Below are 14,749 nucleotides of genomic sequence, written 5' to 3'. Positions count from 1 at the left end.
ACTGCCAAAGATGATCAGGGAGAAAAAGTAATAGGGCAGAAGGAGCACTTCAAGACATTAGAAAAACACACTACCACATGTCAATAATCAAAATCACATGGGAATGGCCCCAAACTGGAAATAAATAAATGAAGTTATTAGTAAAGAGTCCAGAAATAAATTCTCACTGCACAGGAAGAACATGGTAAGTGATAAACACTAAGTAAAACCATCAGTGAGAAAAAAAATCAGTATTTCTGGAGTAATAGGACCCCAATATAAAGAAAAATTAAATTTAGACTCAGACTTCATTATGTTTACATATGTATTTAGATATACTACTGCACATTCCATTACAAAAATTATTTTGTGACACCATGAAAAACAAAAGGTAAAACAGAATAAAGTATTTACTCCAGCCACAGCCAAGAGAGAATTTTTTCCACTACAAAAGCAAAAAGTAAAACTACACACATTTTTTTTTAAATGCTCAGGCACAATTATTTTTAAATTTTCTATCCCCTTTTCTTTAAAAGCCACAGAAAATGAGACAAAATGTAGAATAATATAGGAGGGAAACTTAAAATCATAAATTTAACAGATAAAATTTATACCTAAGTACTTTGTATACATTAAGATGGCTATTACCAAAAAACAAACAAAAAAACAGAAAACAAGTGTTGGCAAGGATTTGGAAAAACCAGAACACTCATTCACTGCTAGAGGAATGTAAAATGGTACAGCTGCCAGGGAAAATAGTTTGGGGGGTTCCTCAAAAAGTTCCACAGAATTACCAGACATACACCCCACCAACTGTACTCCTAGGTTTATAGACAAAAGAATTGAAAGCAGGGACTCAGATAGATGTACACCCACGTTCACAACAGCATTATTCAATATTATTCACAATAGCCAAAAGATGGGCGTGATCCATATGGTCCACCAACAGATGAATGGATAAATAAAATGTGATATACACATGCAGTGGAACATTATTCAGCCTTACAAGGGAATGAAATCTGATACATGGTACAACATGGATGAATCCCGAAAGCATGCTAAGTGAAATAAGCCAGAGACAAAAGGACAAATTATTCCACTTATAAGAGGTACCTAGAATACGCAAATTCTTAGAGACAGGAGAATAGGGAGAAAGACAATCATTATATGGTTTCACTCATACGGGGAATATAAAAAAAAAAAAAGTGAAAGGGGTTATAGGGGAAAGGAGGGAAAATGAGTGGGAAAAATCAGAGAGGGTGACCGAACATGAGAAACTCTTAACTCTGGAAAACAAACAAGGGATAGTGGAAGGGGAGGTGGGCAGGGGGTTGGGGTGACTAGGTGATGGGCATTGAGGGGGGCACTTGGCGGGATGAGCACTGGGTGTTATGCTATATGTTGGCAAATCGAACTCCAATAAAAAATATACATATAAAAAATATGAACACCAAAAAAAAAAAGAGAGAGAGAGAGAGAGAGAGAGAGAGAGGAGAATAGAGGTTACCAAGGGTTGGTGCTGTGCTGGAGGATGGATGGAGAGGAGGAAGTTATTGTTTAAAGTGTGTAGAGTTTCAGTTTGAGAAGATGAGAAAGTTCTGGATGTGTGTAGTGGTAGTGATAGGTATACAACATTGAAACTAAATTACACACTTCAAATGGTTTAATGGTTATGTATATTTTGCCACAATTTAAAAAAAAAACAACTGTACTGGAATATATAAATCTCTAAATCTCCAAATCTTAAAAAAAAAAAATCAAATGCTATGAAAAAAATCACACAAGAGGAAAGAAACAGTCAAATGAGAAACTAAATCGCTGAAAACGTGCAATTAGGTTCAACAATGAAGTGGCACCTAATAGCTGTTAGCAAAACAAGAAACCAGTATTTATAGTTTCAGGAAAAAATAAACCTCATATACCACCTTATGGAAATTTTATGCTGCTTTGGAATGTATGATTCCAATCCCTTTGGAAGGCAATCTGGTAATATACATTTGATCTCATTTTTTAAAAGTCATATCCTTTGATTCAAGAACTTTATGCAAGGGGGCGCCTGAGTGGCTCAGTGGTTAAGCAACTGTCTTTGGCTCAGGTCATGATCCCAGGATTGAGTCCTGCATCAGGCTCTCCACAGGGAGCCTGCTTCTCCCTCTGCCTGTGTCTCTGCCTCTCTCTGTGTGTCTTTCATGAATAAATAAGTAAAATCTTAAAAATTAAAAAAAAAAACTTTTATGCAAGAAGAAGCAAAGCTGTGTACAAAGACATTAGCATTAAGATTTTGTTTTATAATAGGAAGATACAAAAGAATTAAAGAATAGTTAAATGAATTCTGACATATTAACTGTGAAGCAGTATGAGGTCACTAAAAAAAGTAAACAAGACACAGATAACATAGAAGCGTGTATAAAAATAATGGAATAAAAAAAACCCTCACATCCATGCTACATGACTATGATTGTATGAAATTATTTATAAAGACAAAAGCTAACTTTGAGGGTCTCAGGCACTCTACATATCTTCTATAACTTATTCCTTATAACAACTTTATGAGATATATACTCCTGTCCTAATTTTATTAAAGAAAAAACTTAAGACCCAGAGAGTCACTGGGCCTTATACACATATTGTATGTGTGTGGGGGTGGGGGGTGGTGGTCAGAATCTGACCATGACCAGTGTGACTCCAGACTATATGCGCATGGAAATCACATTTAAGAGAGGAGTAAGAGATGTAATTTTCTTGGATAAAGTTTTCAAGAAAAAGTTAGAAAGTAAATCACGGCACACAAGTCTCAATGAAGTGCTATACTGTTTGCCTACTTCTCGATTGCACCACTTCTAAAACTTAGTAATATTACATTTATACAGACAGGCTGCCATTCACTTTCATTTTATAAAAATGGATTCTTTACAGTTGTGACAACATGAAAAAAACCACCTGGAAGTCGGCTCTGTTTTTGCCCTAAATGTCTTTTTCATGCATAACTGCAGAGCATAGCCAAAAAGGCTTGCTAAATAAATCTTGTATGCCTGTGGAAATATTTCCTGGAGGCACAGCTCGCTACCACCACCATTTTGGAACTGGTCCTCACGGCTCTAAGAGCCGCGTATTGAAAGATGAAGATGTCCCCACTCACATCCTTCTTGTCTCCCTTCTTGTCTTGCACTGCCAAAGAGTACGGCTTCCCTGCAAAGGGAAGGTAAGATTTTTGTACCCCTTGGATAGACATGAAAGAGCCTACAAAGTCCAGGCTGGCTGGAAGGCAAAGGTGAACCATCATCACAGCAGAGAGCAGAGAGATGAGACGGAGGCCAAGGCCTCGGTATTTTAACAGGCAGAAATCCCTAAAATGCAACGATTGTCCTTCACAAATGGGTTCTGGGAACAGTCTGCGCACTCAGATACACCACTATAAAACATTCTCAATGCAGTTTGGGGTTAGAGACATTTGGCTTTCCGAAGACATGGCTGGCACCTGCCTCGTCTGCTGAAACATAATGTTCCTGGAGATAAGGACAATACGCGAATGTACCTAAAAATAAACGGGGGGAAACACAGATCTGGTCCAGTATCCAGTAGGAGTGACTCAAAGACCATCACCATATAAAGTCAATTTACCAATAGTTTTTATAAGAAAAGCAGGCATGGCTGAAGGAAACCAGTATCAAGTGACGTAGGCCCCTACAAAACAAAGTAGTTTGGTAGCCTGGCCACGGCCTCTAGAAACAAGTGGTTCCAAAAAACCAGTTCCTCTCCCCGTTTGTAAATGCTAGCCCTCCTCGACAAGTGAGCTCTTTTTCTAAGAGAAGCATGTTTACCGGTGCTCATGGAGCTGTATAGGGTTTTCGTAACACAGTCCAGAACCCCCACCTCACCGCCCCTGGAAGCCGGGCCCCCCATGGCTGCTCCACCTGGACGTTCCAGGGCACGGATATGGTGGCTGGCACAGGAGCACCAGGCGTGCTGAGATGGAAGCCGCTTGTACTCCTCGTCTCCAGCTCATCCTCGTCCTCAAGGCTCAGGGTGAGCTAGCTAACTCAAGTCCTGCAGGCAGGTCCCAAACTCCAGGGACAATGTCCAGTCACCGTACACGAGCCCAGAAGGACATGCCACTCTACCCTGCAGTCCATTGTACCTAATGGTCTAACTACACCGTAACTATAAGGGGGCTCTGCAACCCTCAGACGGTGCTGCCAGAACTGAAAGCCACTAGAAAGTAACCTCACTTGATTTTTTTCTACTCAGTACGTTCGTCTCGCAAAGGGCAGTCACAAGACCATGGAAATGCTCTGTGAAGAATGAATGCGGCTCCAGATCTCCCATCTTCACACCACACCTCGGCTACCACAAGCATCTACAGAGCTACTTCCACGTTTACTGATGTAAACATCTGCATTTCCCCCATCTACAGTTTACTGAAGCAAACATCCAAGTCCTTTCCCAACTCCTTCAAATTAAGACAAATTACCAAATGGCTGCCAGCCACTCAAGATATGACAATCTTCAATATGTTTAGAAAAGTGAACCTTTTTTTTTTCCTTTTTCATTCGACACTGTCCTGACGAGACAGAAGGAAAGCATGACAAAAACTGGTTTGTTTTGAAAGAGGTCCTTCCCTTCCCACTTACAGAGAAGCAGAACCAAGGGCAGAAAAGTTCTCTGGATATGGAAGGGCTACGTATTCTCAAATGGGACAAATACTCCCACTGGAACAACCATGGAACGTGCCCCCCCACTGACCCTCCCATCTCCCCACCCTCCCAAAGCCACCTGACCCTGGCTCTGCCCCTAGTCAGCATCCCAACCGACCCAACAGTGCTGCCATCTTCTCAAACTCAGCTCTGAGCAATAATACTTAGTCTTCTTTCTCCCTAGTCTGATCATTTCCTTAAATGAAGGATATAAAAAATGTGTCATATACAAATAAGACAGCCCCCTTCCCCCAGTACTGACAAGAAATGAATTTAAAAAACCAATACTTTTTATTTTTGTGCAAAGCAATATTTTAGAAGAGTACAGTCATATGGAGAATGATCTTGGCTGAAGAGAACATGCCAGAGACAAAAGAAGATGGGCCAGTGGAAAGGCTGATGGATCCTAGTTCATTTTAGTATTGGAGTCTCCTCTTGCCCACCCTACATTCTGGCAGCTGGCAGAGTCCTGACTCCATATGAGCCTAGAAGCCCCTGCTTTAGTCCAGCCTGGTATTTTGTGCTGTCACTCACCTGTGCCATTGGCCAAGCCACTGTGGGTTGGGTTCTTAACGGGCTGGCGGTGCCGGTTGCTAGTACCGGGGCTTTGCTCACCGGCTGCTGTGGTTGTTCTGGCTGAACCACCTGAATGTCTGTGCGTCCTGGAAATTCAAAATATAAAGTAGAGAGATATAAGTCACTCTGAAAAAGAAAGAGGGATGTCCCATCTAAGTCACTGTATTCCCTCTCTCACTATTTATTGGAAATAAGACTTTAAATAGCCCCTCTAGTCTTTGAGTCCACAGAAGCTGGCTCTAAACAGAGAGACTCAGGTAAGCCTCCTTCTTGGTAATAGCCCAGAAGGCAACGTTGGGTAAACTTTTCCACTTGAAGTAAACACATCCAGAGTGAATTGCCCCCACATCTGAAATAACTGGCAAAATATCCTGTGACCATCACATTATTTTTATTGGGCTCAAATGTAATAAATAAACAAGAATCACTGGACAGGCTACAGATGACATAATTCTCCCATTAGGTAAAAAGAGCTCAAAACTCATCCAAATCCATTTTCTCTATAGCTAGAAACATATTTCCCTTGGGAAAAGAAGTCAAGGGGCACTAGACAACTCCAGCCAATGCATATGTTGACATGTTTTATCTAGAAAAGGTGACTTGATGGTCCATTCAAATAAATGAGGAACAAAGCACAAAGGGATCTATATCACAGAAAATGGCGGGATCTATAGGAGCAGAGAATCTATCTGACAACTTCAGAGAACAATAGGCAGTATGCATTCTCACAGTCCTTAGTAGCCTGACTTCATTCACTCAGTGGAAATGTCTAACCCTCCTTGCCCTCAGTCCAGCCATTTTGTCAAAGGAGATTATTCTCCTACTTAGTCATTAACTATTAGTTTTCAAGTGGGAGTATTTAAATATTATCCAGGAAAGAAAACAACACCTCTGTCTAGGCAGAGAAACAGAGGTCCACAAACAATCTGTACCATGTACATGGGGCAGCGAGAAATACTATCAAAAGGAATAACAATAACAATAGAGGTATAGAACATGCACTGAGCCAGAACGCTGCGTAACAGATATCCATGGCATGCCGTGCACTTTATGTGTTTTATCTCATTTAACATGGTAACCCTAGAAAGAGCTTACTGTTACTATGCCTATTTTATTTTTCCTTATCTAAAGAAGAAAAGAAAATAAGCAGTGGAGCAAGCCTCAAATCCACGCAATCTAAGATCAAGAACCCATGTTCTTTGGTTGGAGACTGGGCGTGGGTAGCCTGGACTGGAACTGAATCCCTTTCCAAGCTATTCTTTTCACTGGGCACATGACCGATGGTGAGATGAAGAGCCCTAATGGAAAAAGGTCTCCCACTGGGCTAGAAGGCTCCATATCGACCAGAACACCTCTGCTGGTGAGACTCTCTTATCCAGTGTGCTGGGACAAGCCCAAAATACAACAAACTCGAAGGTTCCTAGGGGAACAAGAAGTGCCCCCACCAACTACCTTCACCAGCACAAGAAACAGACTTTTTCCAACAAGATGGGCATAAGCCAAAATATTAATAGTGATTATCTCTGACTTTTGTGAATATGAATTCCCTTAGCTTTTCCTTTTGTGCTCTTCTAGAGTTTTCTAGTTTTCTTTCCTGAACTTGTATACTTTCGAGTAAGGAAAAAACACAATTTTTTAAGGAGGAAAACAGTTTTTCTTAGACCACAACTATAAGAAAGGAAGGAAGGTAGGAAGGAAAGAAGAAACCTAGCAAACTGTGGAGCTCTTCATACCTAAAGACTGCATGGCAGTTAAAAATGGATACAGAGGGCACAAGTGAGCTATGGAAATACAGATTTAATTTGGACTCTCTTTTTCCATCTTATTTTTCCCTGAGCTAATTTCATAAATCAAAAGCTGTCAACCACACCTCAGTCAAGAAAAATATTTCAAAGTCCCCACTTCATGGGAAGAAATGTTAGTATTGAGCATTTTACCACAACTCCTCATCAAAAGCAGAATGAGTCCAGATTAGTTCCAAAGGGAAAGACAGTCCTCAAACACTAGTGAATGTGTGTGTACATGTTGAGGGCCGAGAGCTTGACAGAGATAAAATTGGTTAATAAAAGGTTTATTTCGGCCAAAAATACCCTTAAAAGGACAAAGAAGCCTCTCTGATTTGGTACACACAACCCACAGCCGAGGGCTGTATCACTCAAGAAGCAGCAGGCTGTGTGGGCAGCATAGAAAAGGCGACACTGGTGTGTACACACACACACACACACACACACACTCTCACTCACTCACTCACTCACTCACTCACTCACTCACTCACTCCCCAACAAGCCCATGATCACTTCCAGTCGAAGTCTCCTTATCCCTCTGAAGAGCAGCTGGACTTGACAACAGGGTGGGCCCCATTAACTCTCCTGGCTCCTCCCTCCCTTCCCCGAAAGGGCATGTGGGCAGAGTTGAGAGAGAATACTTTCAGAAATGTTTAACCACTAATGATAGCAGCTTGCCCTGAATGATGGGCTGCAGCAGGGCTGGGATTAGCCTGTAAACCAGGGGCAGCTGGGACCACTTGGCATGAATTGCTGCCTCCCTGGCCGCAGCCCACGGCCACCTCCACCCTACCCCCAACACACACACACATACACACACACACACACACACACCAGATTCTTCCCTTGCCCTAAATCGGGACTTTCCACCTTTTTTCACCTTGAATTACCTTTAAAATAAGACACTGAGAAAGAAGAGAAGGCCTCAACAGTTGAGGAAAATCTTGTCTTCACCAGTTTCCCCTCTTGGAGGACTCACTCAACCCTTACAAGATGGGATTGTGTCGTGATTAAAAGCTGGCCCAAATGCTGAAACCACACACCAAAATCCAAAATAGTATCAAGACAAAAGCGAGACGATGGGGTGGAGATGAGCTGAGCTCCACCACAGGCAGCCTGGCTTCGGCTCTGCCAGTGACTTCAACTTTGGCCTGATCCTGCCACCATGTTGAGGGTGGGGATGGGCAGTGGCGGTGGGAGCATGGGTGGATTATGTTGCCCCTGGGGCAGTGAGAAGAAGATGGAACAGCAAAATTCCACAACTGATTCAAGTTATCTAGTTACAGAGATTCAGCTCTCCTTACAGCATGCCCCTCTCAGAATGCTGGGGTGATCATCTTTACTTAAGTTCCTCTCTCAGAACCTGAGGCCTCCATAAGAAATCCAGTCAAGGCCAGGGCCCTGGAATTCTCTCTCCACACTCCCAGAAGCAGATCTGCTGCATGTGAAGTCCCCCAGACAGGGCTCTGGGCTGTCCCTTAGCATTCAAGCTTTGCCATTCACAGAGGTGGCCTCAGTCCTCAGCTGTACTCTGACAGCTTGGTTGCTTTGGGACATCTTGTGTCACACTTCACGAAAGCCACTGAATAGCATTCAATTATTTTCTAATCACTAGGTCCTGTTTCAGGGCTAGCAACAAAACAGAAAGGGTCCCTGGCGCTTCCAGGTTGGTAAACACATGGAGATGTGGGTAGAGTACCATGCCTAGAGAGGGCACAGGAGCACTCCACCTTTTCCCCATACCTCACCTTATGTATCTCTTCCATCTGGCTGCTAATTCATATCCTTTATCATATCCTTTTAGAAAGTAAACGTTAAAAAACAAAAACAGATAGAGTCCCTGACCTCCAGAAGTTTACATCTTCATGGAAATGCAGTGATCTGTAATCTTGCTCAGACACAAACCTGCACCACACTCTACAATGCTGACATGTGAGAGCCACTTGACCAATGAGTGAGCCTGCTGACAACCTGGCACTGTCTCTCCAGCACAACTTTGTTGGCCATCATCACATATGCAATAATTCATGTGCAGTAAACAAAACTCTGTTTCTTTGGTTAAAAAAGAGGCTAGCCCTAGCATTGGTAACATAAGTGAAAATAAAATGAACGTCCAAAAAACCAGTGGCTCACAAGCCAGAACAAAACATTTTTGCCAAATTAAAAGTGGAATTCAAAATTTGATAGTGGCTCAGAATTTGAGATTTAAAAGTCTATCATTCTAGAAAAAAATAAATAAATAAAAGTCTATCATATTCTTCCTTTGGAAATTGATTTTTAAAAGCAGTTGGTAGCTTCATAAAAATTCAAAATTCTTGCTCTTCCAAAGACACTGTCAAGAAAACAAAAAGGCAATCCAGAGACTGGGGGAAAATATTTGCAAAATAAGATATCTGATAAAGAACTGAGATACAGAAAATATAAAGAACTCTCAAAACTCAGTAAAAACGAATCAATATAAAAAGTAATCAAAAGATTTTAACAAACATTTCACCAGAGACGATCCAGAAATGGCAAATAAGCACAGGAAAAGGGTTCAACCTCATTAGTCAGTAGAGAAATATGAATTAAAATCACAATGACAGGGGGCACCTGGGTGGCTCAGTGGTTAAGTGTTGGCATTTGGCTCAGGTCGTGACCCCAGGGTCGTGGGATCGAGTCCCACATGGGGCTCCCCATAGGGAGTCTGCTTCTCCCTCTCCCAGTCTCTGCCTCTCTGTGTCTCTCAAGAATAAATAAAATATTTTTTTAAAATCACAATGGCATACTATCACATGCCTGTTAGAATGGACACAGTAAAAACAGACAAAAGAAGCAAAGGCAGGGAGTACTGAGGAGGATGGACACAAAGCACCTGAAACTCTAGAACACTGCTGGAGGGACTGCAACGTGGTACAGCCACTTTAGAAAGCAGTTAGAAAAAGAAAAGAAATGAAAATGGTTTGGCAGTTTCTCATAAAGTTAAATATGCACTTAGCGTACAAATCAGCAATCCTACTCCTAGGTTTTTACCCAAAAGAAAGGAAAACACATGTTTCCATAACCTGTAGGCAAGTGTTTATAGTGACTTTGTTCATAATTTCCAAAACTGGGATCCCTGGTGGCGCAGCGGTTTAGCGCCTGCCTTTTGCCCAGGGCGCGATCCTGGAGACCCAGGATCGAGTCCCACGTCGGGCTCCCGGTGCATGGAGCCTGCTTCTCCCTCTGCCTGTGTCTCTGCCTCTCTCTCTCTCTGTGACTATCATAAATAAATAAAAATTTAAAAAATAATAATAATAATTTCCAAAACTGCAAACAACCCAAAGTCCTTCAACTAGTGAACGAATGGACAGACTATGGTATATCCATACAAGGGAATAGTATTCAGCAAATAAAAGCAAACAAACTACTAATACGTGCAACAACACAGATTCATCTCGAATGCACTATGCTGACCAGAAAGACTAAAAACTATAGTGTTTCATTCCAGTTTTATAAAATTGAGGAAGAAGCAAGGCAAATGTATAGAAAGAAAACAGATCAGTGTTCACCAGGAGCTGGAGGTAGAAGGAGAGGGTGACTACAAAGAGGCACAAAGGAAATTTTCAGGGAGATAAAACTGTGTGTATCTTTTGAGTATGGCAGTAGTTACCGGACTGCATGCTATTTTGTCAAGACCCACAGAACTATACATGGCAAAGGATGAATTTTACTGTATAAAAATTACTAATTTTTAAAAATCAATTTGTATATTTCAGACACTGCAAAAGCAGTTCATCACATGAGAAAAAATAAAAGTGAGAAAGTTTTAAAAGACAAGTAACTTGTGGGAAGATGCTCGAAAAAAAAACACAGAAAACAAGAATCTTGATAAGAATGTACTTGAGGTGATATTCAAGACTCTCCAAACACTCTGTATTAATAAATGAGAGGATTCTTCAAAGGCCAGGAACACACTTCTCCCCAATGTCGAGAATTTCTGGCTGACTGGACACTGGATAGGGGGCATAACTTTCTATCCTGGTAAAAAGAGGCCCGGGATACAAAAGGGAAATTCTCTGACCTCAGATTCAGGCCCCTTAGTATCTGAGCTCAACACATGAGAAGTTTCAGGGTATAACAACTAACAGTGAGTTTTCCTCCATTTACAAAAACAAATCAATAACTGACACAGAGATTAAAATCACCTAATATACTTATAACCCTTCACACATTCCAATTCAGGAAACTGATATTTGCCTGATGACTTGACCCAAGAGGGTGGCTGTCCTGCCCCTCCTCCAAGGCCTCTTACTGGGCATTGTCTTTTAATAGCAGCATGGAAACAAAACTGAGCGAGGCTGGGCCAGTTTCCAGTAAGACAGAACCAGCAAAAAAACAGGCACTTAAAATAGAAGCACTGAAAGAAAAAAAAAGGGGGGGGGGGATTGGGAATTGGTGATGGGAAAAGAAACAGTTTCCATCATTCAGAAAGGAATCGATAAGCAAACCTGCTCCCACCTACACCCTCAACTCTTCCTCTCCATTCAAATGCGGATTCAGGGGAAACAAAAAAATAAGGGAGGGATAAAAAAGAGAGGTGAAAAGGAAAGGTGCAATTAAGAGTTAAAAATGGGACCATTCTAGTCATTCCAAGGGTAATTTATAGCTCCATTCCACACCCTACCTCTAGGTTGCCAGCCTCAGAAATGACAGGAAAGGTAAAAATAAAACTGCTGCCAAGTCCATTCGACATTTCGGAAAGACAACTGATTTACGTTTGCCCAACCTGGAGTACAGAGCAATCCTCTCAACAGCGGCAGCTTTGGGAAACTACAAGACTCAGTTTACCGAACATACAGTACATTTTGATTCATCTAACCTGATCCCATGTTGTAGGTCGAGAATACTAGAAAAGAATGCTCAAACACCTTCCCATACATGAAAGGGAGTTGAAGTTCAGGGGAAGTATTAATTCACTTGTCATTCTACCTAGCTGCTGCAGCAGTGGATACCCGATATGTCCCATGGCCTGAGATGGCACAAGGGCACGAGATGCTCCTGTGGTAGGCACTGTGGGCCTCCAGCTTCCCCTGACATAGGAGGAAGCTGTATGGGCAGACCCTGAAAGGGAGGCAGAGCCCCACCTTGAACAGGTTAAGCCAGAAGGGCATCTCCACCTTCTTCCTCCTGAAATCATCTCTTGTTCGAGCATCCCCTTGCACTACAGCCTCAGACCAACAAGGACTATAGGGGACCCTGAGGTACTGGGGTCAGTAGTACATTCGGCAGTTATTTCTGTGTTCTGACCTGGCAAATCACGAAGGCAGAAATCCAGCTCCAAAAAGAGTATAGTATGTTCCTTGGGCAGTCCTCAGAGTACCTCCCTGAAGTGCTCCTGGACATAATCCACAGCCTTTGCTGATCTATTCACTTGGCATACGCTTTTCTGGATGCCCAATCCAAATCCTGATCTATATGCCTCCTCTCCCAGGCTATATAGTAAATTCCTTTGCATTCTCTCACAAAGCATTCTAATTTTTCCCTTTGTGGCACTTCTACTTGCAATTATGTATTTGTGTGTTTATTTGTTTGATGTCTATCTTCAATAAGGTCCATGAGGGCAGGTACCATGTCTCTTTTGGGACTCTTTGCATAACCAGCACCCAGCATGTGCCTGGCCCCACAAGAAGGCATATAAATTTTTTTGCTGAATGAATAAAAGCAGCAGGCTGTCGAGTTCAAAAGCACTCTTGGGCCTGTAATATCTAGTACCACCTATATTCTTTGCAGTCCAGTCACTCATCACCTCCTCATCTCCCGCCATCCCTTTAGAGAATGGAATCTATGCCCGGGGATGGAATCCAGAGTCTAAGAGGTAATTGAGAAGCATCAGAGCTACCGCCTTCCTGAAAGACCAGCTCCAAGCATCATGTGAAAACATTCTCTAATATCAGGGTCTAGACATAAAAATCATTTCACTAGACTCATGCCCACACACATATACTAAAATTGTGAGACAATCTCCAAATCCAACCAAGTTTTATTTGGTGTGGGTTTTTGTTTGTTCTTGCTGTAATTTTCAAGTACACTATTAACAGGTAAAGAGTAGGCGAGTGACAAGATGTGAGACTCTAGAGAGACACCTTCTGCAGCAGATGGAGTTTCTAAAATGACCCCTCCTCCCAAAGATACCCCACCTTAATGCCTAAAACCAGTGAATTAGACAAAAGATCACACCTTTGATTATGTTATACAGCACAGGTGACCTTAAGAAATGGGAGTTGATACAAGCAGCCTGATCTAACTGCACAATCTAAAAGCACTATGCTTTCTCTAGCAGGTGTCAGAAGTAGAGAGCAAAAAAGAAAATCAGAGAAACCCAAAGCTCAAGGGGGCCCCTACATGAGAAGGAATGCAGGTGGCCTTACAGACCTGAGAGAGGCCCCAGTTAATAGTGAGTAACTAAACCGGCAACTAACTAAAGTCTACCAACCACAGGATGAGCTTTGAAGCAAAGCCTTCCTTAGACTTTCCAGATTAAATGCAGCTTGGCTAACACCTTGATTTTGGCCTTGTGGGACTCTGAGTAGACGAGCCAACCAGGCAACACTGTGCAGCTACAGAACTGCGAGCTAAAAAAACATGATCATTTTAAGCCCTAAATTTGTGGTGATTTATTACACAGCAATAGAAAACTGATACAGCCTCTCAATACAAATAACTGTCAATTTCCAAGCCTTGGCCCAAATTCTGATTGCCCTATTTGACTTCAGAAGGTCTTATGCAGCAGGTGTGGTACAGCTCTATGTGGTCAGGGCTCATCTCACAGCAACTGCATTTCTGTGGTGCGATGTCCTTTATGAGACACACTTCTAAGATTCAACAATCACTTGGGAATTTCAACTGTATATAAGTGAGGTAGTACTGTTCTTAATGGGTATCATTCTCTTCCAGTAGAATTCAGGTACAGGGACTTTATACATTCTTTTCCCCAAAAAAGACATATTTATGTGTCAACTTATGTCTGATTGCAATGTCAACCTTAAAAGTTGCAAGGATTTGAAAAGAAAACTCCACGCAAAGGGCCCAATATGGGAATATCGGTCATGAAGAAAAAACAGACAGAACAGGAGAGACTGAGCGGGCAGTGGGAACCCACCATGCTCTTGGCACAAGAGCAGTCCTGATAAAAAGTCTCCCCTACACCCTGGGCCCCTGAAATCATCACTTCTCAGGAGTCGTGGCGCCAAGGAATGTAAACTAGTAGCAAGACCCACCCCGAAGTTTTGGCAAATAAGGACCAAGAACACAAGACTCTTTCAACTCAACAAATATTTATTGAGCTGCTGCTACGTGCAGCAAGGCACTATTCTAGGCTCCACTAAGGACAGAAAGATAAATAATGCACAGATGCCTTTAACATGGTATTTGGCTGCAAATCTGGCGCCACTCCTCCTGCACCCTCTCCCCTTCCAAAAAGAAGTAGATGGAAGAAGTTACTCCTCAATAGCCTGCAGTTCATTCTTTTCTAAGCGTAAAGCAAAACTGAGTAATAGGACTTAAAACATTTTTAAAACTTTTTAAAGGTAAAAATTTGAAAAAAGAAAAAAAAAGAACAAAAACAACAAACAAATCTGGTCTTACTTTCTCCTCCTCCTTCATAAAGTAATTATTTGCACTACATCCCACCCTAGGTTTTCACTAATCTCATCTTTTTAATTTTTTGTCATGTTGCCACTAAAATGCTATACTTTC

At 41.9% G+C, this 14,749-nt stretch overlaps 1 protein-coding gene across 6 annotated transcripts in view; it reads right to left on the bottom strand.

Annotated features, from left to right (window-relative positions):
* Positions 1–14,749, bottom strand: part of WWP2 (WW domain containing E3 ubiquitin protein ligase 2) — a 144,771-nt gene that overhangs the window by 49,349 nt on the left and 80,673 nt on the right. For all 6 annotated transcript variants that reach the window (XM_055305425.1, XM_055305419.1, XM_055305424.1 and 3 more), the window contains one exon: positions 5,208–5,335. In XM_055305425.1, the coding sequence (XP_055161400.1) occupies positions 5,208–5,335 (128 nt within the window). The remainder of the gene's footprint in view (positions 1–5,207; positions 5,336–14,749) is intronic.

The sequence above is a fragment of the Nyctereutes procyonoides genome, unplaced genomic scaffold, assembly GCF_905146905.1.
Source record: "Nyctereutes procyonoides isolate TBG_1078 unplaced genomic scaffold, NYPRO_anot_genome, whole genome shotgun sequence".
NCBI classification, from domain to species: Eukaryota; Metazoa; Chordata; class Mammalia; order Carnivora; family Canidae; genus Nyctereutes; species Nyctereutes procyonoides.
The sequence above is the reverse complement of the archived record's forward strand: the minus strand, read 5'-3'. Positions and strand labels throughout refer to the sequence as shown.